The sequence below is a fragment of the Polyodon spathula genome, chromosome 4 (genome assembly GCF_017654505.1).
Source record: "Polyodon spathula isolate WHYD16114869_AA chromosome 4, ASM1765450v1, whole genome shotgun sequence".
In the NCBI taxonomy this organism is placed as follows: Eukaryota; Metazoa; Chordata; class Actinopteri; order Acipenseriformes; family Polyodontidae; genus Polyodon; species Polyodon spathula.
The window spans coordinates 70,498,224-70,523,644 of NC_054537.1; the positions used below are offsets into that span (position 1 = coordinate 70,498,224).

The 25,421-nt window shown below is 39.5% G+C and overlaps 1 protein-coding gene across 1 annotated transcript in view; it reads left to right on the plus strand.

Annotated features, from left to right (window-relative positions):
• The window catches only part of LOC121314809 (transcription factor E2F3-like), a 30,414-nt gene that overhangs the window by 1,951 nt on the left and 3,042 nt on the right, over positions 1-25,421 (plus strand). The window contains exons 2-5 of the mRNA XM_041248497.1: positions 10,953-11,064; positions 16,283-16,499; positions 20,438-20,596; positions 22,692-22,806. Coding sequence (XP_041104431.1) covers positions 10,953-11,064; positions 16,283-16,499; positions 20,438-20,596; positions 22,692-22,806 — 603 coding nt within the window. The remainder of the gene's footprint in view (positions 1-10,952; positions 11,065-16,282; positions 16,500-20,437; positions 20,597-22,691; positions 22,807-25,421) is intronic.

Here is a 25,421-nt window from a genome sequence, read left to right on the forward strand (position 1 = left end):
GGGTCAGCATCACACTGTTTTCTCAGTGTGTGTTGTACTCGGGCTCTATTAATGTATTTCTTTGGCACAATTAACAGAGCTTGTAGATACCATCCTACTGCTGCATGTTGTAACACAAGCATGATTAACTGTCTCACAGTGGCAAGTTTCAAGGGGATAGGCAACCCTACAGCTAAAACCACATTTGAAGAATGTGGCACAGCCCTGGTAAAGTAAAGGGCACATTTTATCTTGACTATGGAAGACCACAGTAATGGTGGCATGTCTCTGACTTAATATTTCAGAGTAACCTATCTACTGCAAACAGCTTAACCAGGTGATGAAACTTGGTTATGACATTTGTTAGCATGAGAGATTCAGAATTCCTTAAATCTCAGGCTAAAGCCTCAGTCTGTCAGACTGACCCGTTTCCACTGCCTGGCACTTGCAGCTATGGCTGCCCAGGCCAACAAAACTGGATGTGCCCAAGCTGCTGAACACATATCTGGTCAGGTTTTGTATCTCGTTGTCAATGTAGACAAACTGGCTACAAAAGACGTGAGTATAGAGATGAAACAGACTGGAAAGTTGTTGCCTTTTTTTTTTTTTAATACAAGAGAACACACAAACTGAAGCGTCACAGCCTGTTTTGCTTTGTTTCCTGTTTTACTCTTTAAAATACATTTCTTTTAAAATATAATTACAAACCGGAGCGCCTGACTTTTTTGCCTTGGGAACCAACGGCTTCAGGCCTGATTCAATTGCTGGTGCCACTTCACGATCAAGGTAGTTGTTACCATATTAAACTGCTTAAAGTACAACTACAGCAACTTAATGTCTCTACTCACTTGTTTGTTGAAACGTCCTGCTGAGTGTTTAATCTGTGCAGCTGATTACTACAATGAATTCAGCTTTTTATTATTTTTTTAAATCGTTTGCTAGTGTTGTGTCTTGAATTGGTGATGGCACCTCTAATTGTGTACAGTTGTAACATGGAAATTAGCTTGCTCCAGCTCCCATGCTCAGTGTCAGTGAAGTCCTGATCTGACCACATGTAGCACAGGCATGATTGCATGTTACTGTTTATTTTTCAGTAAAAATAAGTTTTAAATTGCAGTGAATTGGTTCTGTTATTTACGATATGAAATACTAAATGTATGTACAAAACACGTTTGGTCACCATTACAGTAGTTACATGAAACTGGGGTTACCTTATTCTGCTTGTGTTAACACAGCACCTCTCTGCACTAAGCATTTATATTCGATTAAGTTGTTGTTGTTGGTGTATTTGTTATCATCCTTCTCGCACTTCGGTTTATTAAAATATTTTAATATGCTTTTTTTTTTTCCTCCCCCTTGCAGCCCAACATCATTGAGTATTGGTAAATATTGACACATGCTTTTAAAGGGAGAGGTAGCATTTTTGTGCTACAGGTGCAAATGTGCCTACCCAGAAAAACCTGTTTTACAACATTGTTTTGGTCGCTTTTGCGTCCATTTGAGTCCCAGTCTGGGTCCCTGCACATTCGAGTCTTTACACATTTTACACACAGCATGACTTCAAGAACAGGAGGTGAGTCCACACTGGATTTTAAACCAGACAGAGCGGGTCGAATTTCACCTGTTGCCCTGATGAGATTATTAACATTAAAAACCACCCACTTGACCAAACACACACACACACACACACACACATATATATATATATATATATATATATATATATATATATATATATATATATATAAATATATAAAAACAGATGCATTGTTGAATTGGCACTCCCCTATGTATTAAACACAAAAAACGTTTTACTTGACGGTACAAACTGACGATTTTGAAGTAGACGGAAAATTGTCAGTTAAGGCCGCCACTAACTTTAGTGGTTCTGTAGCAATGATATCACTGAAAGGAGACTTTTATACAAGTATTAACAACTCTTAGTTTTTGTATAAGAAATTCTCTACTATAACAAACATTCCCAAGTAGGACCACATTTTAGGTTCATTACAAATATACAGTGCCTATAGAAAGTGTACACCCCCTTAAACTTTTTCATGCATATAAATGATGAGTATCTACACACCATAGTCCATAATGTTAAGGGGAAAAAGTTTTTATTGAGAAATTATATATTAAAAATAGAAAACGGATCATAATTGGATAAGTCTCCACGCCCCTGAGTTACTTGGTGGACGCACCTTTGGCAGCAATTACAGCTGTGAGTCTGTTGGGATAGGTCTCTACCAACTTTGCACACCTAGATTTGGCAATATTTGACCATTCTTTACAAAACTGTTCAAGCTGTGTCCTGTGTCCGCGTTCCTTGGGCAGCGTTGATGGACAGCAATCTTCAAGTCATGCCACAAATTCAGTTGGATTGAGGTCGGGGCTCTGACTGGGCCACTCAAGGACATTTACCTTTTTGTTCCTTAGCCACTCCAGTGTAGCTTTGGCTGTGTGCTTTGGGTCGTTGTCATGCTGAAAGGTGAACTTCCGTCCCATTTTACAACTTTCTTCCAAGGGCAGCAGGTTTTCCTCAAGGAGTTCTCTATTTTTGCTCCATTCATTTTCCCTTCTATCCTGACAAGTGCCCCAGTCCCTGCCGATGGGAAACATCCCCACGACATGATGCTGCCACCACCATGCTTCACAGTAGGGATGGTGTTCTTTGGGTGATGCTCTGTGTTGGGTTTGCGCCAAACAACACTTTGCATTTAAGCCAAAAAGTTCCATTGTAGTTTCGTCAGAGCACAAAACTATGCCACATAGCTACAGAGTTTTTTTTGCATGCATCAAATGGGATTCAAGGTGGGCTTTCATGAGTAATGGCTTCCTTCTTGCCACCCTACTATACAGGCCGGATTTGTGGAGTGCTTCAAGGCCTTTGATTTATTTTTTATTTTTTTATACCCATCCCCTGATCTGTGCCTTTCAACAACTTTGTCCCAGAGTTCTTTTGAAAGTGCCTTGGTGCTCATGGTTGAGTCTTTGCTTTGAAATGCACTACTCAGCAGAGGGGAACCTACAGGAACTGCTGAATTTATCCTGAAATCATGTGAATCGCTACAATTTAACACAGGTGGAGGCCACTTTATGTATGATTTTGAATGCGATTGGTTACACCTGAACTAATTTAGGATTGCAATTACAAGGGGGGTGGACACTTATCCAATCAAGCTATTTCAGTTTTCATTTTTAATTTTCTACAAATTTCTAGAATATTTTTTTCACTTGGAAGTTGTGGGGTAGTGATGTGTACATAAATAAAAAAAAAAAAAAAAAAAACTTAATGCATTTGAATTCCAGGCTATAAGGCAACAAAAGGTGAACATTTTGAAAGGGGGTGTAGACTTTCTATAGGCATTGTACATAGACTTCTAATACAAGCTATTGTTGGAGCATTACATTTAACAATTTTTCGAAACATTAGTACTTTGTTAGGCTAGCTATCTGATTAACAACATGAATATATTTACACGTGTACTTACACCTTGTTTAGTCGTACACGATTAGTATCATACGTACATACATACATACATACATACACACACACCCCGATGTGCTGCGGTGTGCTATGAAGCAGCATCTGGATGTAAAGCCAAATTGGGATTTTTTTTAGGAAACATTGACCAGGTTTGCTGTCCATACTTGCGAAAAAAGATTGTCCAGATGCATATCACAGAGTACTTTACTGGAAACTTTGCAGTGATTTAGCCTGCTTGTACTGTGCGCTTCAGCACTTTATTGCATTCAGAGTTTTAATAAATCTTTTATTAGTGTAATGACTGTCCTTTATAAAGATTTTTAACCACATACATGCTTGTTTGTTGTGATTACAGTGCTGGTGATTGGGGGACATTTTTAATGTCAGGTTATTGTGTGGGAGTTTATACTGTCCATAGTTTACTGCAGGGAATCACATTAACACAAGCGCAGCCATTCTACGCAGTGGCGACTACTGTAAATTCCAGTAGTAACACTGTAAACCACTGACAAGTGGTACTTAATAGATTTAAAAAGTAATAATTAACAGAGCACCAGTAAGTAAAATCAACTTATACATCACATCTGTATTAAACTATTTTATTTTAGCTGAAAGTACCTAAACACTTCAAGAACGTATCTTTGCATTACTGAACCTCTCTTTCCAAAACCATACTTGGTCAAATGCACTGCTGTGCAAAGGTCTTAGACATGTTGCATTTTTCTACTCTGATGCATTGTGAGCATTAACAATTTACTCAAAGCCTCCACTAGTGTAGAAAAACAGTGAAATAGCTTGCATCACTTGATTTTCAGGGTGTGGTATGTGAAGCATAATCAACAAGTACAGATAAACATCTGTACTTGACAAAACCAGGACTGGAAGACCCGAAAAGCTGTCTAACAAGGATGAGCAATACTGGAAGATAATATACTTGAGGAATAGAAAGAAGACAAGCGTTGAATTGACTACAGAAGACCCAGGTGTTGTCCATCCATCAACAGTCCAAATCGCCATTGACCATTGTTCAATAGTCCAAGTTCTGTGTTGTTTATACTGTAGTCTTTTAGTCTTGTTCCCCTTAAGAGGTATTCGTACTGCAACATATTCTTTAAGTCCTGATTTTAAAGTGACCTTCGTACTGCTGATTTGATGGACAACAACACCTGTGCTTTCTGCAAGTTCTGTGTCTATTCAACTTGTATTGTCTTTCTATTCCTTAAGATTATCTTCAAGTATTAGTCATCCTTGTTAGACAGCTTTTTGGTTCTTCCAGTCCTGTTTTTGTCAACTACAGATGATGTTTCTCTACTTCAGATACCACACCTTGTAAATCTTTGTTTAAATGGTAATAGCTTATCTATTTTTTAAATGCTGCCATTTTCAACTTTTGTTTTTGGAATGATTTTGTTTAAATTCTCAGTCAATTGGAAGGGAGGATCATATTCAATTTAATGTTGATGGCTTCCCTTAACTGTCAGTTTTGCAGGTACCTCCCCCCAAGGCTGCAGAATAGTCTGAAGGATTTGGTCAGAGCCTGAAGAGTTTCTTCTGGCAATGTTTTTGGTGTTGACAAGAACTGTCTTGTCAGCATCAGCTGCCACCGTCTCTCTGCTTCTATCTTTTAAAAATCAACACACAGCATTACGCTTAAATATTTACAGGTTTCATTAACAAAGCCGTTGCCTGCAATTTACCAAGGTAATGCATTTTAATTGAAATAACCTACAAGGTACTGCCAAGTTTATTAGAAATTGGGGAGTCGATCTCCTGAGTGTACACTTAAAAAAAAAAAAAAAAAAAAAAAAAAAAAACATAAAAATAAGTGTTATATATACCGTTGCTTTATAGAAAAACAAACACTTTTTATAGCTTTGCTGTATTCTGCCATGGAGATGTAAAGTGGTCACGGAAAATTTAAAATGAGTTTAGTTTTTGAAATAAGATAGACTTGCTTGCGGATACAGCTACTGCAGAGCACTGTTCATCTCCATAGCCAGAGATTATATTTTATATATCTATATCTATAATGTATACACACACTTTTTTTTTTTTAAAGGTTTGTTATGTACTATCTTTGAGACAGCAACAGTATGCGGTGAAACTGTTAAGCACAGGTGTTAAACTGTGCTTTGTTGTTCCCAGTTTCCCATAAGTAGACACCATCGCAGGAACACCTGGTAGGAAAGCCAGCACAGGAAGAAATAATAATAAAAAAAAAGCCTTCCTATTTGCTTCTCATGGGTGATACCTATCGGGGAATTTGTTCCCTTGTTGGGTCTACACTGGGTGCAACTAGCTGTGTTACAAGCAGTTGTTTGTGAGAGGCTTTCAGGCCTGGGGAGACTGTGTAGGTGCATTGGTGGAGCTTTGTGGCAAAAAGCTTTTCTCACAAACATCAAAATGTGAAGGTAACTTTGGCATCAAGGCTTCACAGCAATGCTGGTGCCATTCCACAGTCGTTTACCAGCCTGTCCTTTTTGCTTTTTCAGTTTTCTCTGACTTTATGACTTATCACCATTGTGATTGCGCCATCCAGCTATCCTTGCTTATTAACCTGGTAGATTGGACAGCTTTCACATAACAATTTAAATTGTAGTATTAACATAACAATAGCTGAATGGGTTGTCTCTTCCCAACCCCCAGTGAACTTTAATCTGTTGAACTGAATTCTGGGAAGTAATGGGTTTGATTTAAAACTGCAACAATTGTGTAGACTAACTTTATTGCATTTAAGTGAATGCAATAAAGTTAAACAAATGGCTTACCTGAATTTTGGAATTTGAAATTGAATAATTAGACCCTAGTAAAACTGAATGTTGTTGGTGATATCTTCATTTCTTGTCTTTAATGAACCTGGTGACCCTATCTCCTGTGGTTGTACAGTGGGGCCATGCTTTTTGTTCTGTTCTAAATGCAAGTTAGTTTTAGTTCTCCCAGCTGTTGCAAGGGAATTCCCAAAGGCATTCTGTGTTTAAACGTCGGTTTATAATCCCACTGATTTAAAGGCAATAAGCTGCAAGGCCTTCTATAAACCTCAAAACCCCATTTCCACAGGCCTTGGGCCCTCGCACTGCAGTATATTTTTACTGGTCTTTATCAACGGTATCCAGGCCTGAATGAATGTCAATAGTAGTTGCTGTTTGCCAGTACTATATTAAAGTTAGTTTTAGAGTTTGTCCGCAACACTGGTCCTGTAGTGAAGTCAGCCAGGTTTCTCTTGCTCGAACAGGTTAGCCCTGCTTTGCGCTCTGTGCAGTAGTGATGTTGAAATACACTAGACAGGAGGTAATTGTAGTTCAGTGGAATGTAGCAGCATGTGAGGAAATTAATCATGCTAGCTTTTTTTAACATGACAAGCTAATGTATAGTAACCAGCTTATTGAGATTATTGCTGCCACTTAATGATGGGTTGTGTTTTTTTGTTTTGTTTTTTGATCTGCAATAGGCTTTACTTGGCAACGAGCATTTTGGTGTTTTTAAGGACCAAAAAAAGCAAGTAGATGTGTAGACGCATTGTAAAGTTAGGAATTTAGTGTCCATTTAGGTTTTGGGCTCCCACTCTTATTGCTTTTACCAGATATACAAAGCTCTCCTTACAGATATGTAATCGTAGTTCCTCTGTCTTACTGGCGGATTATGCCAATGTTGGCAAGCATTTAAAAAAAAGAGCTGAACATTGATATTTTTTCCTTTTTACATAGCACTTGTGGGGTTTTAATAGTTTTGAATAAACAATTTTTTTTTTTCTTTGGCTGCAGAGGTTTTTTGTTTTTTCAGTCATCAGCAGAAATGTCTTTTAGTATGGTATTCTAGAAATGTTTTGATTGGACAGTTGTTTGGGTCAAATTCTGCAACCCTCTGTGCTGGGCTCTATGCTGCATCCCTCCGTGCTGACTCACAGCTGCCAGGCAAGGACTTTCCCGGATTTTTGTTTTTTAGATGTTTATGTTTTTAGCTGACAATTTAATTTGTGATCAGTTTGAGGTTGTCGCATATGTGGGCCTAAAGAAAAATTAATGGTCGCTGCAGCTTTAAACAGTGTTTCTTTGTAGTGAGTCTGGTACTACAATACACGCTCGCAGACAGATGATTCCCAAAAAGGAGGGAAAAGGCTTAACTCCACATCTTCCAATATGATAGCCTTACCAATTTTTGAACTATGTATACAATAAAAATTGTTAATTTCTGCACATAAATCCACTCTAAAGGGGTTAATAGGATGAGGCCTAGTATGTGTTCTTGCTCCTGCTAGGTTTAGTCCTCTTTCTACAGGTCTAGGCAGAAATGTAAATCTGAAAAAAAAACATCAAGGAATGCTTTGATTCAGTGGCTAGTTTGGAATAGTTTAGAAACTTGTTCCTCAGTGTCGAGCGTGAATCTAAACTGCATGGCCAAAGAGACTAAACTATTCGATATATTAAGTCCTTGGAAACTCTTTCGCCAAGATATCTTTCAGGGCTGGTGCCAAACCCCTGGGGTAAAGGAAGCCTCGACCAAGACGCCGCTTCGCTTTACATGGTCTGCAGGAGTAGATGACCCCATCCTTTACAACTGTAAATAAAAAATAAGTAACAATTTATGTTGCCATGCCATCTGAAACACAAAATATTGTGCTTGCTTTCAAACCTGTGTTCTTTTGAGAGGAAGGTTTTTTACCATATGCTGGGAAACTGGCACTTCTGTGCAAAAGATAAGGGACAATGCCTTGGGCAACTAACCCTCTATTGGCACACAATGACCACACAGTTGAAACACTGGGGACATGCTGGACAGGGTTGAAGTCAAACCCTCTGTTAGGGCAGGTTGGTGTGAAACTGTTTTGGTACCATCTGGAACATCTGAGTAAAATGTACATTTATGGTTCTGTGGTAGACTATTTTCCACCAATCTATAATATGATGCTTGGTGTTACAATAGAGCATTCCTGCTGCCTTTATTTTTAAAAGTGGTGCAAAATACAATTCTCTTTGAGCGAGTGTGATGGCTGGAAATTGTGCAGCCAGGGTGTAGTTTTTGGGCAGTACGTGTTCATACAGAAACAGTTGTAGCTGTTTGCAGGTTTTAAAAGGAAACCAGCTTGACTGCTTTCTGAGACGTTGGGGGTGAGGCATATTGGAATCTCGAACCTGTCTGAAATGAATGTTTTTATTTTTTTGGAAAGAATGTAGTTTGAATGGACTGTTTTTAAAGTGTGATCTTCTGTTGTGTTTGGATCTCTCTTCTTGTTACATTTTTATACTAACCAGTGTAGACATGGGGTCAAGTATGTGTGTGGGTGTTGTGTGTGTCTCTCTATAGTTTCAAAACAGATAAGCACCCCCCAACTCTTCCTCCTTATCACATTTCAACTTTTAAAATGCTTGTCACAAACACTGCATTTCTGAATGAACTACGCTGTTCATTGTAGAATCTTTTATTTGCAAAAGGTAATGTGATTTTCTGTACAAGCTTATGTTGGACTAAAATGAAAACCTTGTAAGGTTTTTACCTCTATACCATAAGTTGCCTCCAAGATTAGGTTATGGTAGACTCTGGTAGGCCACTTTAAAAATAGGAGACGTACTTGTTGCTTTTAATGGAAACCTTAAATTGGTCATTGTTCTAGCATTTCAGTTCACAAAAGCACAGTTTACACCCCAAAATGTGTGTACATTTTCAAAAAACTTTACATTGCTTAAACTGCTCACCATTTAGTAAACAGTACAAAATTGAGTAAAATAAAGCATTCATTTACCATGTGGAGAATGCAAAAAATGTGTTTACTGGGTGATGTTTTGAGTTTAGTTGCATTGCAGAAAACTGAAGTGTAGATATGTTTGCATATACACATTGCAGGGTTTCTTTAATAAAACACAACTTGGTAGGGCTTTAAAATCCACTACCAAATAGTTATACATAGCAAGTCTATATGGCACCGCTGCCATGTATGGATCAGGGTATAGATTTCCAAAGCACTGGGGTGGTACCTACAGCGGTTGTAGTGCTTCAGTAAAATACATACTGAATACATAGTGTAAGAGAAGTGCTATGGTAGAAATGTTTTGAAACATTCAAAACAAACGCTAACACTAATATTTTTAATTTCGAAAACTGAGCACTGTCTGCCCCTCATCCCTCCAACTTGTGTTATCCAGAGTCAAACCTTTAATTTCTTCATTCACCAGCTCAACTGCAAAGCGTTGAATAGCGGAAGCTGTATTGAAAGAAATGTCTCAAAACCCCTCTGCTGTTAAATGCTCGGACGACCCAAAAAAATAGTTGAATGCAAACTGTACAAGCGACTGATTGTATAATAGGCACATCCAATCTCCTGGGTCACTTGACAAGCATAAGTTCATATTATTTTTAGTAATAATAAATGTGACTAACTTGCTTGGAACGGTGACTGTTAAATAAAGCTTTGTTTTGCCCAGGTCCACTGCAGTTGGTGCTGCTATAGAGCAAGCTTACTGTGTATATCGCAAATATATTGTAAATAAACATGTGTTTTTATTTATTATAAAAACACGATTACTGTTCTATAATGTATTTAACTACACATTAATGTTTTATTCAATTTATATGGATTACCTGTAAAATAGTATTTTCAATCAAATAAACAAGTAGCTATAGTGAGGTCACCAGTAAATTATCCAAATTAGTACCATCAAAGGTTCTAACCTTCCGTCGGTAATGTGTTCCGAGCCAGCTTTACAGCCCTACAACGGTTAAAAGTTAACATTCCTATGAGAGGTCAGTCTTTCAAAAGTTAAGTGAAGAAACTTGTTACATTTTTTTTTGACCACCTAGTTTTGAAAAAATGTCATTCATTGACAGTGCATGACACGGGGGTAAAAAATCCTGAGCATTTGAGTTCTGGCACAGTGGTAATTTGATTCCAGTTAGGACAGTGCCAGTGTCTAGTGTGACTGTTTGCACATTAAATCCTAATTTTACCCTGTAATAAGGTAGGGTTCCTGGGTTTACACTTCAGACTTGAGGTGGCCTCACGAGAAGTAATCTGATGGTGTAGTAGTTGCGAAAAAGATATGATCCAGTAGTAGTAGATAGAGAATATAGCCAACCCCCTCAAGTCGTCTTGCTTTAGAAAAGCTTACAGTCTAGTATTAAAGAAGCCCAGTATGAGGAAGTATTAACCATAGATTTTGTACATGACACTTGCTACAGTCAGGAAGTGTCAGCAGATGCCATGAGTTTCCTGTCACATCCTTGCAAGCACTGTTCTGGGCTGAATACCACCTATGCGCAGAGTATGGCAAATGTGCAAAATTGTAACTCGCCAAATTTTGAACCCAGTACAATAACTCCTACTTTTTACTGTGATGACTGACTTCAACCTCTCAGTTTGTGAAAAGTTTGTAAAGATGCATTCTCAATAACACAGAATTAAAATGTAATTTCAGATGCTTGGTACTTATAAGGGAGGTGTAGTCACACTGGGTGTGGATCAAAAAGACTGAGTCAATGTTTTGCACTCCTGTAGGCAAAGAGGCGCCTGGAACTGGACGAGAGCGACCATCAATATCTGCGCGAAGGTGCCAAGACCCCCAAGGGGAAGAGCAGAGCCACACCGAGAAACCTGAGCAGCCCCAAAAGTGAGTGCATTGGTGAAGGTGGGTGGGGGGGGTCATCTGGCAACCCCCACCACTGTCGTGTTTTTTTTTTTTTTGTAATATTTTAGTAACATTTGACCAAATATTGTAAACTGACCTACTAAAAATGTACACGTAGCATCAGCTTTTTCTTCCTGGACAGCATGTTGCACCTATTACTGTGCCAAAGGCTAGATATAAAGTGTTAGGATGGTACATAAATGTTTTCATTTGTGGCAAAGCCGGGTAGTGCTACCAAAACACCTTGTGAAATTGATGTTCACAAATATTTCCGAATTGCTACAAAGATTATAGAAAATGAAATATTACAAAAATCCTGAAAACAGCATGTTGGAGGAGTGGGGGAATTACAAAAAAGAGTCCAGTTACCGTAAACCAACATCTTAAGGGTAACCTGCTCTGCATCAGGACCAGTACTAAGTGTAGAAGTGCTGTATCTTGTAAGGGGTCACTGGCAACTATCCTCAATTCTAGCAAGGGTACATAGCATGCCATTTCAAGTTGTACCTATGGTTTCAAAATGTAATTACTTCCCACAGTGAAAAGGAAAATAGGCACTTTTTGACTGGTTTACTGTATCCTATATTGTACACACATAGGAAATGCTGAATTTGAGCACCGGTTCAAAATGTGATCTTTTTCTTTCTATGGCTAAAAAGAGGATCATAATGTATAGCTTAATAGTCTCATGGATTTCCAAGATCTGGTCTGCCCGCGCGGATGTGGGCAACCCCCTATATGCTTTCGTGTTCCCGCCTCCCGGATGTTGCACACCAATCCTGGCATAGGCAAGCTTACCAGTTCCCTGCTAACAAACACACACACACACGCGTACAAAAACAGGGTCCGTAGATGAGTTCTTCAACAGTATAAATCCCGGGTTGTTATAATGTGTACAGTACAATAGAAACTGCAATTCCACCAGTTTACACCACTCATTTAAACTGTATATTTTTTTATATGTAGTAAACAGTAAATAAATAACACAGAATCCAAGGACGTTTATACACACTTGTACGGTTTTGTAACATTAACGGACAGTTTTTGTTTTTACTTTAGAAAAAATTGCAAGCACTGAAGCTTTAAGTATTGTATGTCCCAGTTTCAACTTAATTGCGTTTTAAATACGGTAATGTATTTTCATTTAGAGAGGCGCTACTCAAGTCTTTTTATATTTTATTTCCAGTCCCCCCCCAACGTGTGTAGTATTTTATATTGAAAAATAGATATCGGTGTCAAAGTAATTGTATTCTTGTAGGTCTAGTTCATTCAAGAGGTTTGTATTTTCATTACTATAAATAAATTACAAGAATTGATCAGATTTTGCAACGAAACAGTAGTATTATATGACGTGCAGGGTTTTTCAATCTAGATGTGTTCATTTATGTTTTAGTGAAAAAGGAAGCTTTTTTTGGTGTGGTACTGTGAGAAACGGGTTAGATCTATTACTGTATGTATTGTATTTGCAAACTGGGGGACTAGAGTAACAAATAAAATTCAACTGTTAAAGGACAGATTTTTTTTAATTGTGTGGTGCTGTATTTCTGTACCATTTATCATTTGAAAAGTTTTAAACATATGAGAAGTAACTGGACCTTGCTTGGGTGCCAGTGTTTTTTGTACTTTATGGTGTGCTAGCATTGAAGGATCCTTTCTTCTTATCCAAACTGAAATGACATTCTGGTGGTTTCAGTTTTTTTCGAAGGCATGTGTATTTCAAGCAAAAATGTGTAACTTTTTTTTATAAATCAAAGCATGCACTACCCCTCCCCCACCAGTACGTGATTTGTACGCTTTCAAAAAATGGATACTTTTGGATGTTCCCTAATAATAAATGTGCCATTTTCAGTTGTACAGATGACTGTTCGTGCAGCAACCCCTGAGCCATTCTGCACCGATAAATACAATGGTCTAAATCTAGGGGTGTGGTGTTTTGACAAGGAAAGACTGGACAAATATAGCAAACTTGACATTGGTGTCCTAAATATCTATTGATGCAGTTCAGTTCCCAGCACAAAACAAACTGTGTGAATTATTATAAATAAGGCTGGGACGATGCCTAATTTCAGTATTGATACATCGTTCTACAAATGCACATTTATAAAGGCTAGCAGGACATCTGCATCTAAATTGTCGCGCAAATTAGTTGCGTTACCGGAGTATCCCGAACATTACTCTTTTACTTTTCTTTCTTGCCGTCTTTTAGAAAATAATTGTCAAACACCGGAAGCGATACAGTGCTTGTAATTCTAGCACAACACTCTTAGCTTGCTCTCTTACTTTGAAGAGAAGGTCAGCTCAGTCGCATGCAAATTCAGTGAGTCAGACCTGAGGGGAGCAGAGAGGTCAGCGCTTACTGCAAATAATTGCAGATTCCTAATTAATAAATAAATAAGCTTTCCTTTGCTTAAACCCTTTACACAAACGATGCACAGGCTTAACTATCGATAGTTGCCAAACGATACAATAAATCGATAAATTGATGCATCACCTCATCCTTTAATAAATTCCTGGATATAGATTGAGAAGGAGCTGTCAGGAAAATTTAAAATGTTGTGCAGCATTTGGTATCGTCCTAAAAATAATGGGTGTTTGGTGTAGTCGGCTAATTCACCGCCCTCATACCTTTTCAGGTGGTCTTTGAAGATGGATTTGGTAACAAGTGCAATGAGCTTTCCTAGTCTTAACTTGGCCCTAAATACAGCAAAGTTTTGAGAGCAGTATATGATTCTGCTTGCAGAGCTACTGTGTGAGGAAAAAGGCCTAGCAAATACTTTAAAACCCCAAAAGTAATGACTAAAGCTAAGGTGTACAATTTTAGAAAAGCAAACCTGTGAAGGTATGAAACAGACTAACAGAAGTAGATTGGCGTAAAATACAAAACATCCACAGAAAAAGGATGTCTGTTCTTCAAAAATGTAGTACTAGAGGCGCAAAACAATTACATCCCTAAAGCAGACAAATCTAAATCCAATTTTGCCAAAATGGTTTAATAGATCAATTTAAAAAAATATTCAGCGGAAAAGGCACTTTACAGGTCGTTAAAAAGGGACCAAAAAGAAAGTACACAGAAAGAGTTCGAACGCAGGTCAAAAAAGAAGTTCGAAAGGCCAAGATAGAAATGAACATTGCTAAAGGGGCTAAAACAAATTCCAAAATGTTTTTCCAATATTACAACAGCAAGAGAACATTCAAGAGGAGGTTAAATGTCTAAGAGATACAAATGACAAAATCATAAAAAAAAAAAAAATAGCAAATATATTAAATCATTACTTTTCACAAGTTTTTAGGATACGGACAACATGCCCCACATGTCATCAAGTTCCTATCCAGTTTTAAATAACTTTAGCATAACCGAGGCAGAAGTGTTAAAGGGACTAGGAGCTCTTAAAATAAACAAATCCCCTGGGCCGGATGAGATCCTCCCAATAGTACTCAAAGAAATGAAAGAAGTTATTTACAAACCGTTAACCAAGATCATGCAACAGTCTCTTGACACAGGGGTTGTACCGACAGACTGGAAAATTGCAAACGTAATACTGATCCACAAAAAGGGAAACAAAACCAGGCAACTACAGACCAATAAGCCTGACTTGTATGCAAACTTATGGAAACTATAATAAGATCCAAAATGGAAAATTACCTATATGGTAACAGTATCCTGGGAGACAGTCATCATGGTTTTAGGAAAGGGAGATTGTGTCTAACTAACTTGCTTGATTTTTTTTGAGGATGCAACATCGATAATGGATAATTGCAAAGCATATGACATGGTTTATTTAGATTTCCAGAAAGCTTTTGACAAAGTCCCGCACAAAAGATTAATTCTCAAACTGAACGCAGTAGGGATTCAAGGAAACGCATGTACATGGATTAGGGAGTGGTTAACATGTAGAAAACAGAAAGTACTGATTAGAGGAGAAACCTCAGAATGGAGTGTGGTAACCAGTGGATTACCACAGGGATCAGTATTAGGTCCTCTGCTATTCCTAATCTACATTAATGATTTAGATTCTGGTATAGTAAGCAAACTTGTTAAATTTGCAGACGACACAAAAGTAGGAGGAGTGGCAAACACTGTTGCAGCAGCAAAGGTCATTCAAAATGATCTAGACAAGATTCAGAACTGGGCAGACACATGGCAAATGACATTTAATAGAGAAAAGTGTAAGGTACTGCATGCAGGAAATAAAAATGTGCATTATAAATATCATATGGGAGATACTGAAATTAAGAAGGACTCTATGAAAAAGACCTAGGAGTTTTTGTTGACTCAAATGTCTTCATCTAGACAATGTGGGGAAGCTATAAAAAAGGCTAACAAGATGCTCATACATTGTGAAAAGTGTTGAATTTAAATCAAGGGAAGTAATGTTAAAACTGTACAATGCATTAGTAAGACCTCATCTTGAATATTGTGTTCAGTTCTGGTCACCTTGCTACAAAAAGGATATTGCTGCTCTAGAAAGAGTGCAAAGAAGAGCGACCAGAATTATTCCGGGTTTAAAAGGCACGTCATATGCAGACAGGCTAAAAGAACTGAATCTATTTAGTCTTGAACAAAGAAGACTACGTGGCAACCTAATTCAAGCATTCAAAATTCTAAAAGGTATTGACAGTGTCGACCCAAGGGACTTTTTCAGCCTGAAAAAAGAAACAAGGACCAGGGGTCACAAATGGAGATTAGACAAAGGGGCATTCAGAACAGAAAATAGGAGGCACTTTTTTACACAGAGAATTGTGAGGGTCTGGAATCAACTCCCCAGTAATGTTGTTGAAGCTGACACCCTGGAATCCTTCAAGAAGCTGCTTGATGAGATTTTGGGATCAATAAGCTACTAACAACCAAACGAGCAAGATGGGCTGAATGGCCTCCTCATGTTTGTAACCTTTCTTATGTTGTAATACTAGCATTGTGACCGACCAGCCAGTGCCATTGTACCTTGCCTTTCATGAGCATGTAATTCAGAACGTTACTGGTATTTGTACAGCTCGTACCCCATTTTATTTATATATTTTTATAAAGGTTTCACAGGTTTGTCTTTCTACCTCTCTTTGCACAACATTTTAAAGTGTTTTGCAAAATGGTGTTTCCTTGCGTCCCTTTTGATGTCAGCCGTTTCACACGTTGAAATGGAACATAGAATTGTTGCAGTATAATAAGTTGAGCGAGGCTTGAGGTTTATTTGTTTTGATCTAGATCCCGATTCCTCAGAGAAGACTCGTTACGACACGTCTCTGGGCCTCCTCACAAAGAAGTTCATTCAGCTGCTGGGCCAGTCTGCTGACGGCGTGGTCGACCTGAACCGAGCCGCCGAGGTCCTCAAGGTGCAGAAAAGGAGGATTTACGACATCACGAATGTGCTGGAGGGCATTCACCTCCTCAAGAAGAAATCCAAAAACAACATTCAGTGGATGTATGTATAATGGGTCTTTATTACAGGAGAGGTGTGGGTCAGCTAGGCAAGCATAATTCATGTTGAGGTTTTTATACAAGTTCTCTTTTGCGTTGTGTTGAAAGTGGTTGAACACATTTTCTGTGTTTTGAGTTTTGCATCATGCCTACTTCATTATGTGTGTATCTGGCAGTGTGGCTTTTGTGGTGTAATGTGATAGTCCAATAGCCCACATACTGATGTTCCTGCATCTATGCCACTTGATTGGTGGGGTATTTTTGGGTGTCATAAAAATCCTGCGATTGTTTAGGATGTGCAGCTGTAACACTTCTACTCTCTGTAGACAATCAGACAGCTGCTTGCAAGGGTCAAAGGTTACAGTTGGTAACCTTTTGGAAAGTGCTTGAGATGCAACACCTTTGTCAATAGGGTTTGCTTTTAAGCAAGTTAACAGCTGTTTGGAACTTCTAAACAAAAGTCACACAGTAATACCAGGTTTCTACATTGTCTGGCTCCATTTTATTTATTTTTTGTATAGAGCAGTGTTCATTGTGCCCAGTTAAAAGTAATCATTGTCTCTCCAGCACATCATACATTATCTGTGCTATAGAGGAAGTTATGTAATCTGGTGCATACAAGAAGTTGATTGGTTGTGTGGCAAGGCAATTTATTTTCCTCATCTCAGACTTGTTTGTGAAACCTGCTCTCCTGTGTCGATCAGCTACGTCATTGACAGGGCTTCTGCAGCATATATGTTAAACATTTCGTATTCAGCATCCAATATAAATAAATTTACATGAACTGAACAGATTCGGCTTCTCTGCTATAGTAGAGGCAACAGTCTAAAGGGGGAGATGTAATATGTAGAAACAGTATTGGGTGAGTGCTTGCATTTCACTTTCAGGGTTCCAATTTTGGGGGAATTAGGAATTTGTGGGTGGGTGGGACTTAAAAAATAAACCAACACCTAATTTCCAACGCTGCTTTTAAGTTTTCCTCATCAAATTCTCCCTTTTTTTTCTCAAGTTGCTTGGATAAAGGCATCCGGTAAATGAATAAATAATAAAACAAGCAAAAAACACATTTTACCCATAGAGAGAATAACCCACTTTATATGATTGCCATGCAGGTATAATTTGTGATATAAAGCAGGTCATGACATAAACAGAGTTTCATTTTTGCCTATGACAGCACGTTACATGTGCGAGAAAGAAAACTAATGGTGAATTAGGGCAGTGTGTTAACACTGTACATTTAGCCCTTTACATTTAAAAAAAAAAAAAAAATGCATATAGCTTTGTATCATTAACTGGAACGAAAGTTAGTGTCATTATCTTAAAGTAGACATGAATTGCTGACTGATGAGAGCTATCAATTAGGCCTTGCACTAGGTGTGTGTGTTTGTGTGCATTTGTATGACCGACTGTTAAAGAAGAAACTTGGAGACGCTGGTGTTTTGTAATGAACTGAAGCGTTAAGACCGTCCACGCAGCATTTCACAGACTTCGCAAAATGTCAGTTTATCAGCCGAGATGGTTATTGGTTGTTTGTTGTGTTGGAAGTTAATTATATCCTATGGTTATAGTAAAGCCCGGTGACGCAGCATTTGACAGGATGCAAAAAACGTGACAAGCAGGTTTGTGAGATGATGATATTAAGAGGTAATTTCTGAAAGAACCTTTAGTGCATGGAGTGGTTTTTGAAAAATCTTGATAATAAACTGGGTGTGGTATTAAGCGAGGTGATATAAAACAGGTTCATCTGTAATTGAATGCAAAGGCTGGTTAGTGCAAAACTCTACAGCTGCATATCAGCACGACAAAGGGGAGGGGTGTGTAATATGGTTTTTCACCAGGGTTGGCTGATTTTAAATAGTCAGTTTTAAATCACAATTTGATTTTTAAATTTCATGTACTACCTATTTTATAGTTTCTCAAGGAAAAGGCAAGTGTGCTTTAAAAACCTTTTTATTAACAAAAACATCTTAAACTCTTAGGGCTGTATTCTGATCACAGGGCAAGTGCGAACAGTTCATGACCCCGATATGTGTGGCGCATAAATGGAGCAAATACGTAAAAAGAAAATACAATTGAAATGGTATTCTGAAGACACGTCTTGCCCCGTTATAGAGCGCCTGCGCCATCGTTAACATATTCACCGAAGCGATTCTGATGACAGTGCAATGGGGTCCCAAATAGACAATTGAGCACTGTGCTAAGACCTGCTGAAACCAGGTGAGGTGCAATCAGGAACTTTAACAATTGAACACACTATAAAAAGCAAAGTAGTAAGTAACAACTACTTGTGTTTGGACTGACACAGAAAAAGAAAAACAAGGAAAAGTGCGACTGGGATGAATGAGGGGTATCTTTCTCTGGGGTACTCTATCGCTAAATTCTTGGAGTTCACATTGAGAGGATGTCGCAATGATAAATAATTTGCTTTATGTATTCATTTAAGAGTAATTTAGTTTGGTATGTAACTATTCACAAACCACCATTTCTCTTAAGTTTACAGTTTGGCGGTACTGTAGAGCTAGATCTACGGTACAAAAAAATAAATAAAAAAAATTTAATTGATTTAAATAAACTAATTAAATCAAATCAGATTTAAAAAAATATATAAAATAATCTAAATTGCCAACCCTGTTTTACACTCACCCGAGGTGTAAGAAGCCATATAAACCCCAACAGTGATAGCTTGAAGATTTATTAACCCTTAGCGGTCCATTTATTCAGTGCTAGTTGGCTTCAATTTATTTTCACACACGCTATTTATTTTACACACGCCCCCCCCCCCCTTCATCCCCCCCCCCCCCCCCCCCACACCCCCCCCCCCCCCCCCCCCCCCCCACCCCCCCCCCCCCCCCCCCCCCCCCCCCCAGAGTAAAACAGGTTCAAAAGGCATTGAATCACAAAAAAACAGTACTGCATCTACAGCCAAGCCCCACCCATTGTTCGCTGTATTTTTCACATACCTCTTTATAGACGTGCATACTGATAAATCCTCTCCTGATCACTGGTTTTATCACCAAACTTCTCAATAATGCGATCCAAGTCATTATTTTATTACTATAACATCTGAAAAAGCTCTGCAAATGTCAGTGATATTCTTTGAGCCCTGGATGCAGAAGCAGCTACCTCCTTTATTTCCATGTTATCTCTAATGCATGGGGCTATGAGAAACGCCCTTTTATTTCTATTTCATTCGGCTCCTACTGTTCTCATTCGGCCATTGAAAGGTTTTCTCTGCTTTTTCTTTAGAAAAAACGACTAGAGACCTGTGCATTACGTCTCTTTTTGATGTCAGACAGGGTCCAACGTCGGACTGGAAAGGGAAAATTATAATGTCGCACCTGGTCCGACATTGGACCACAAAGGATTAATGCATCTCTCACCAAGAATGTATTAAACTACGGAAAGTGATACTAAAACAGTAACTTAATCAGGGAAAAATAGTTGGAAGTTCTTGGTCAGGAACCTGTATACTTTTTACTACCAGGATTAAGTTTTCACCAGATCAAAGTGAAAATATGCAAATAAGCATGCTATTTTCTTTGCACCTTTTATCTGCAAGGAAAAAAGAAACAAACTCAACCAACTCTTGCAAAACACCAGTAGCTTCTGTGAAATACCTTTTTTTCTCTTTATTTCTAATCTGTCCAACTAGTTACTCCCTAGGGAGTAACTAGTGCTGCATGTACAAGTTTACCAATTAACCAATTGTCTCAAAGACCTAATCCTTGTAATTTGTAGAATGGAACCTTAACCTCATGCCAGGACTTCTGGACCAGGCCTCTGGACTTTAGCCAGTTAAGCCCCAAAAGCTTGTAGAGAGAGAGAAATGGGGAAAAGCAACATAAATACACAGTCCTTGCCCCCCAACACACCTGGGCTTGCTTTTGAGCAGAAGCTCTGAAAGGGTTTGACCATTTTTCTCTCTCCTCTCTCTCTTGACAGGGGTTGCAATCTGTCAGATGATGATGGGACCCTAAATCGATGCCAGGTCCTGAGCCAGGAGGTGGCTGAGCTGAGCCAAGAGGAGAAGAGGCTGGATGAGCTGATCCAGAGCTGCAACCTGGACATACGCCAACTGACGGAGGAGTCACACAACCAAAAATATCCTTTTGAGCTTGCTGCCAACAGTGGAAGACCAAAAACGTCAAACCTTATAATGCAGGTGGGCTGGTATAGGTACGTCCTTGTTTGTTTACTGTAGTCTTAAAATAGAGAATATATATATTGGCCACTGTTGGATGCCCCTATTGCACATGGGCAAACCTTCAGTCCTGTGGTGCAGGAATCCACAAAGGGTCTGGTTTGCTTGCCTCCCAAGCAACCATTGGCAAACTACCGCTGTAGGTCCCAGCAACCTCTAGACCGGCACAGCCGGCTGCGTTTGCTGCTGGAGGTGGTGTTGAGAACCGGCCCGCGGAGGCTACGCTAGGTTCCACCTCCCAGTGCAGAGGCAGAAGCTTTAGGCCAAGCCACAAGCTGGGCAGCAGCCCTAGGGGTTTGCTGACACAGGCCCAGGGGCCCTTTTCAGGGAGCCATCTGGAGTATTGGCATCAGTGCACCACGGACATCTGGGTGCTTACTACTGTTCAGACCAGCTACTCCCTGCAGTTAAAGCACGGTCCCCCTCCCTTTTGGGGCATGACTAACTTCAGTCACGGACACACAGGATGCCGCGGTAGTGTCTCGGGAGGTAGCAGCTCTGCTGCAAAGATTGGGTTATTCACAACATAGACCACCTCCAGTTGGAGGAAGGGTTCTACTCCACCCACACGGAACTTCTCACTGGCCATCTTCTTCAGTGGTCTGGTGAATCATGTGAAGAGCCAGCTCATGCCTTGTCAGACAACCTCCTATCTTGGAGTGTGCTTGGACTTCAGGTCCTTGCTCTCCACTCTGTTGGACGGCAGTGCAAAGAATAGCTGCCTGTTTTAGAGCTATTTAGCTCAACAGAGCATTCATGGTAGTGAAGTTCCAGAAACTTCTGGGCTTGATGGCAGCAGCTTCTCAGATCCTACCTTTGGGTCTCCTGCACATGCTCCCTCTGCAGATCTGGTTCAACAGCAGTGTTTTTCAGCATGCATTGGACCACGACCACCTATTGACAGTGTCTCACCACTGTCTAAAGTCAAGCTGTTGGTGGAAAGAGCCTGCCCGCCAACGCCGAGGCGTAGCGCTGGGCAGTGTTACCAGAAGGTAGATGGTCACCACGAACGTGTCCAGCTAGGGCTGGGGCACTGGAGTGGCAGGGGGTGTGGAACACCCCTTGGCAGGGTCACCCACATAAATATTTTGGAGCAGCAGGCAGTTTATGTAGCCTTGCAGAAGGTGTGAGGGAGGCATGTTCTTGTCCGTACAGACAAGACAACTGTGGTTGGCCACGTCTCTAACCCTGAGGTGGTGGGCCTCATTTGGGAGAGGTTTGGAATGGCAGAGATGGATCTAGTTGCCTTCCAGGAACCAACTCGCTGTCCCCTGTGGCTCTCCATAATAGGACGCGGTGACACGCAAACAGTGGATGCCTTGGCTGACCAGTGGCCGAGGCAACTGTTTGTATGGCTTTCCACTGTTCGCCTTGCTCCGGCTGTGTCTGGAGGAAATCAGGCAGGACCGGGCCAAAATGCTCCTAGTAGCCCCTAATTGGCCCAGTGGACTCTGGTTTTTAACCCCAATGCAGCTCGTCAGTGGCCAGCCGTGGAGACTGCCCAAGAGACGTGACCTGTAGCTCTGGGTCTGGCCCCTGAGTGGTGGCATTGAGCCGTCTAGGGTTATTGACACCTTACAAAATGCCTAAGCAGCGTCCACATGCTCCCAGTATGGTGTGCGCCTCGTGGGTTCGGATCCATGACTTGTCCCATTAACTAGGACAGATATTTGACAAACGTTTGCAGTAGTGTTTCAGCGAACAAACAAATGCTCATGGGATTTAGTAATTGAACATGAGTAATTGAAAACGAGTCTATCCCAGTCAAAATCATTCCTAATATCCAAATCCAAGGTCCTTTCCACCATACCCCCTCTCCCCACCACCTTCCATCTTTTGACCATTTATTTTTCAGTTAAAGGGCAGTCATCTGTTGTTCTGCCTTTGTGTACATCTGAAGAGCACTGAATTATATTGCCAAATAATTTCTGCTTCGCAATAGTGTTAAGTGGTTTAGGAGTTTTTTTGGTTTTTTTTCCTTAACCTGCTTTCTACATTTTCATACATCACATACCAAGACATCCGGAGGATCCGAAGCCTCAGGGACCAGACTGTTATCGCTGTGAAGGCCCCGTCGGAAACAAAGCTGGAAATGCCAGACCCTTTAGAGGTTAATAAATGAGTATTATCTTGTAAAATGCATCCTCAGAAAATGTACTAACATGAGCTCCTCGAGTACATGAGAGTCATACAGCCAGGGGAGCACAGGGTTTCATGTGGGTTAGGGAGGTAAAATAGTCAGTAACTGTTTATTTCTCCTCATTGTGCTACAGTGGACCCTATTGGGCAGGTGCCCTAACAGCTTTAGCTACTTCAGAGTGCACATGGCTTTTTTTGGGAGGGTGGGATGGGTACATTTATTCATTGATTTATTTTCAAATGGCAATTTTTAATCTAATTTCAGCAAGATAAATGCAGCAGTGTGTGTCAAATGTAAAGTTTATTTTACATATTAAAATAGGGATAAAATCGGTAAAAAAATCGGGGGGGGGGTAGGGGATCTCGGTATACACACTTTACATGTGGAATATGATGCAAAGCAATTCAGGTTTCTGATTTAATAATGTACCTGTGGTATGTATGATAAAGTAGAATCTGCAAGTCGAAGCCAGGTTTATTCACCTTGAAATCGTAAAAAGAGAATTGACAGAACTGGGTGGTTCAAGCCATCGGGAGACAGGTCAGAAATCACACTGGACATGTCCATCAATGCATAAGTTTAGCAAGTAAATCACCATTTTCTGTCAAATATTTACAACGTCTCACAAAGTCACCAGTACATACCTCTGCAATAAACAGTGGCTGTCCAGCAAAGCAATGCTCTGACAAACTCATGAACAGTCATTCTGCGCTCTTTTTATTAAGTGTGTGTAAAAGCTGCATAAATGGATTGCTCGTCTCTCAGTTCACTACGTTTTAGTTTAATGTGCTGTTTATTTGTCTGTTTTTATTGTCAGCAGTATTTGCAGCGCTGTGCATCCTCTGTCTCATCTGGCCCACTTCTGCTATTTTTTATTTTTGTTTTCTTTTGAATATTCGAAGCATATGTTTTCTCCCCATTCCTCATCAATACTCTACAATTTCTGAAGTATCTAAAAGAACATATTAAAGAATACTCAATTAGTATCCTTCTGAAAACTTTTCTATTAAATTTTGCAGCGGGATGTACTGTAAACCCTGTTTTTGTTTTCAAATCTTAATAGCACTTTTTAAATTATTTGTTGAGGAAATTAGACATGAATTATTTTGGTTCAAGTCAGTCACTTGGCAATACAAAGTTGCACTATTGTTAGTCCACAGTATTTGAGTGCAAGAACACCAGCATATCAACATGTTCTGGGGTTAGACTTGCCCTCTTCCTTCAGACTATAGAGCCTGCTTTTGAAAACAAACGTGCAGAGGGAGTTGGTGCTGCTGATATTGCAAGATAAGCTCTTGCTAGTGTTGACAGGTAATGGAGTCTTTCGTGATTTGCCTTCCATGTTAAAGGGTCACTGTCGCTGCTGCTTGACTTTTCTGAAAGATATTGCATCATTTCCCGCACACATGACATTTGCTCTCCATCAGAATCTTCACTGCTGCTGTCTTCAAAAGAAAACATTTTGTCTCACTTCCTGCTTCATTCTAGTTATCTTTCTTTTAACTACCACTGAAAAGTGAGTGTTAAAACTAAATATAATATTTAGTGTTTAGCGTTCAGTGGTAGTTAAGAGAAAGAATAACTAGAATGAAACAAAGAAATGCACAATATTACATTTATTAAGTAGGAAGGCATATTAACAGAAGTGGGGAGCCTGAAATAAATAAATGCATTCTGATTTTTGTTGTTAGGGCTTTAACTTAAACGATGTTAGTTGGACCAACACAACTGAATGTATTAATTAGCCTCTCTCTCATCTGGTCATTTACTTTTATATTTAGTAATGCAGATTCAAAGTCCCTTTTTTCTTTTTAAATAAATTACCAGATGCTTAAGTCAATGTTTTATTTTGATAGTGTTACTTATGGTCAGCTTCTGTTTACTTCATTTAGTACGAAGGGGGGTGTTTTGTTTTTAGGTGTTCAAGCAGAACTGTGCTGTTTAAGAAATCATTGATTGTTTGCATACCGTGTTTCTATCTGGAGGAAGGAAACAATCCCATGCTTTTGACTTTCTTTTGCTTCTCTCCTTTTGGCCGAAACTGCCCTGGTCCATTGGAACAGCTGGGTACGAGGACAAACTAAGACCCCATGTCCACCATTTGTATGAGACAAAATGAGTTAATAAAGTCTATTCAAATTAGGTTTGGGGTTTTCAATATGATATTACAAATATCTGAGTTGTGCATAAATACGTTGTAACCTATCCTATGGTGCCCCAAAAAAATATTAAATTAAGCCAGGATTATGGGGATAATAGTTGTTCAACGTAAATCGGCACCAAAAAAAACCAATAAATACACAATGCAAAAGTCATGGACAGAATAAATCAAAACTGCTTTATTTATGTTAAAAGTTAAATGTGCAACTTCACTCTAACACCCAAACTAAACACCAAAGTCCCACCAGTCTCTTAAACCCCCAGTTCACACTCACCGTCCTTCCTTGTTGTTGGCGATATCCTGTAGAATCCAGTGTTATCCAAATGTTGACCAGGAAGAAAATACTCTGTTAGAACAGAGTTATATTCCACCACACTCTTCAACTTGCTGCCCTGCAGCGAGCCAAACCCTGATTGTAACCAGG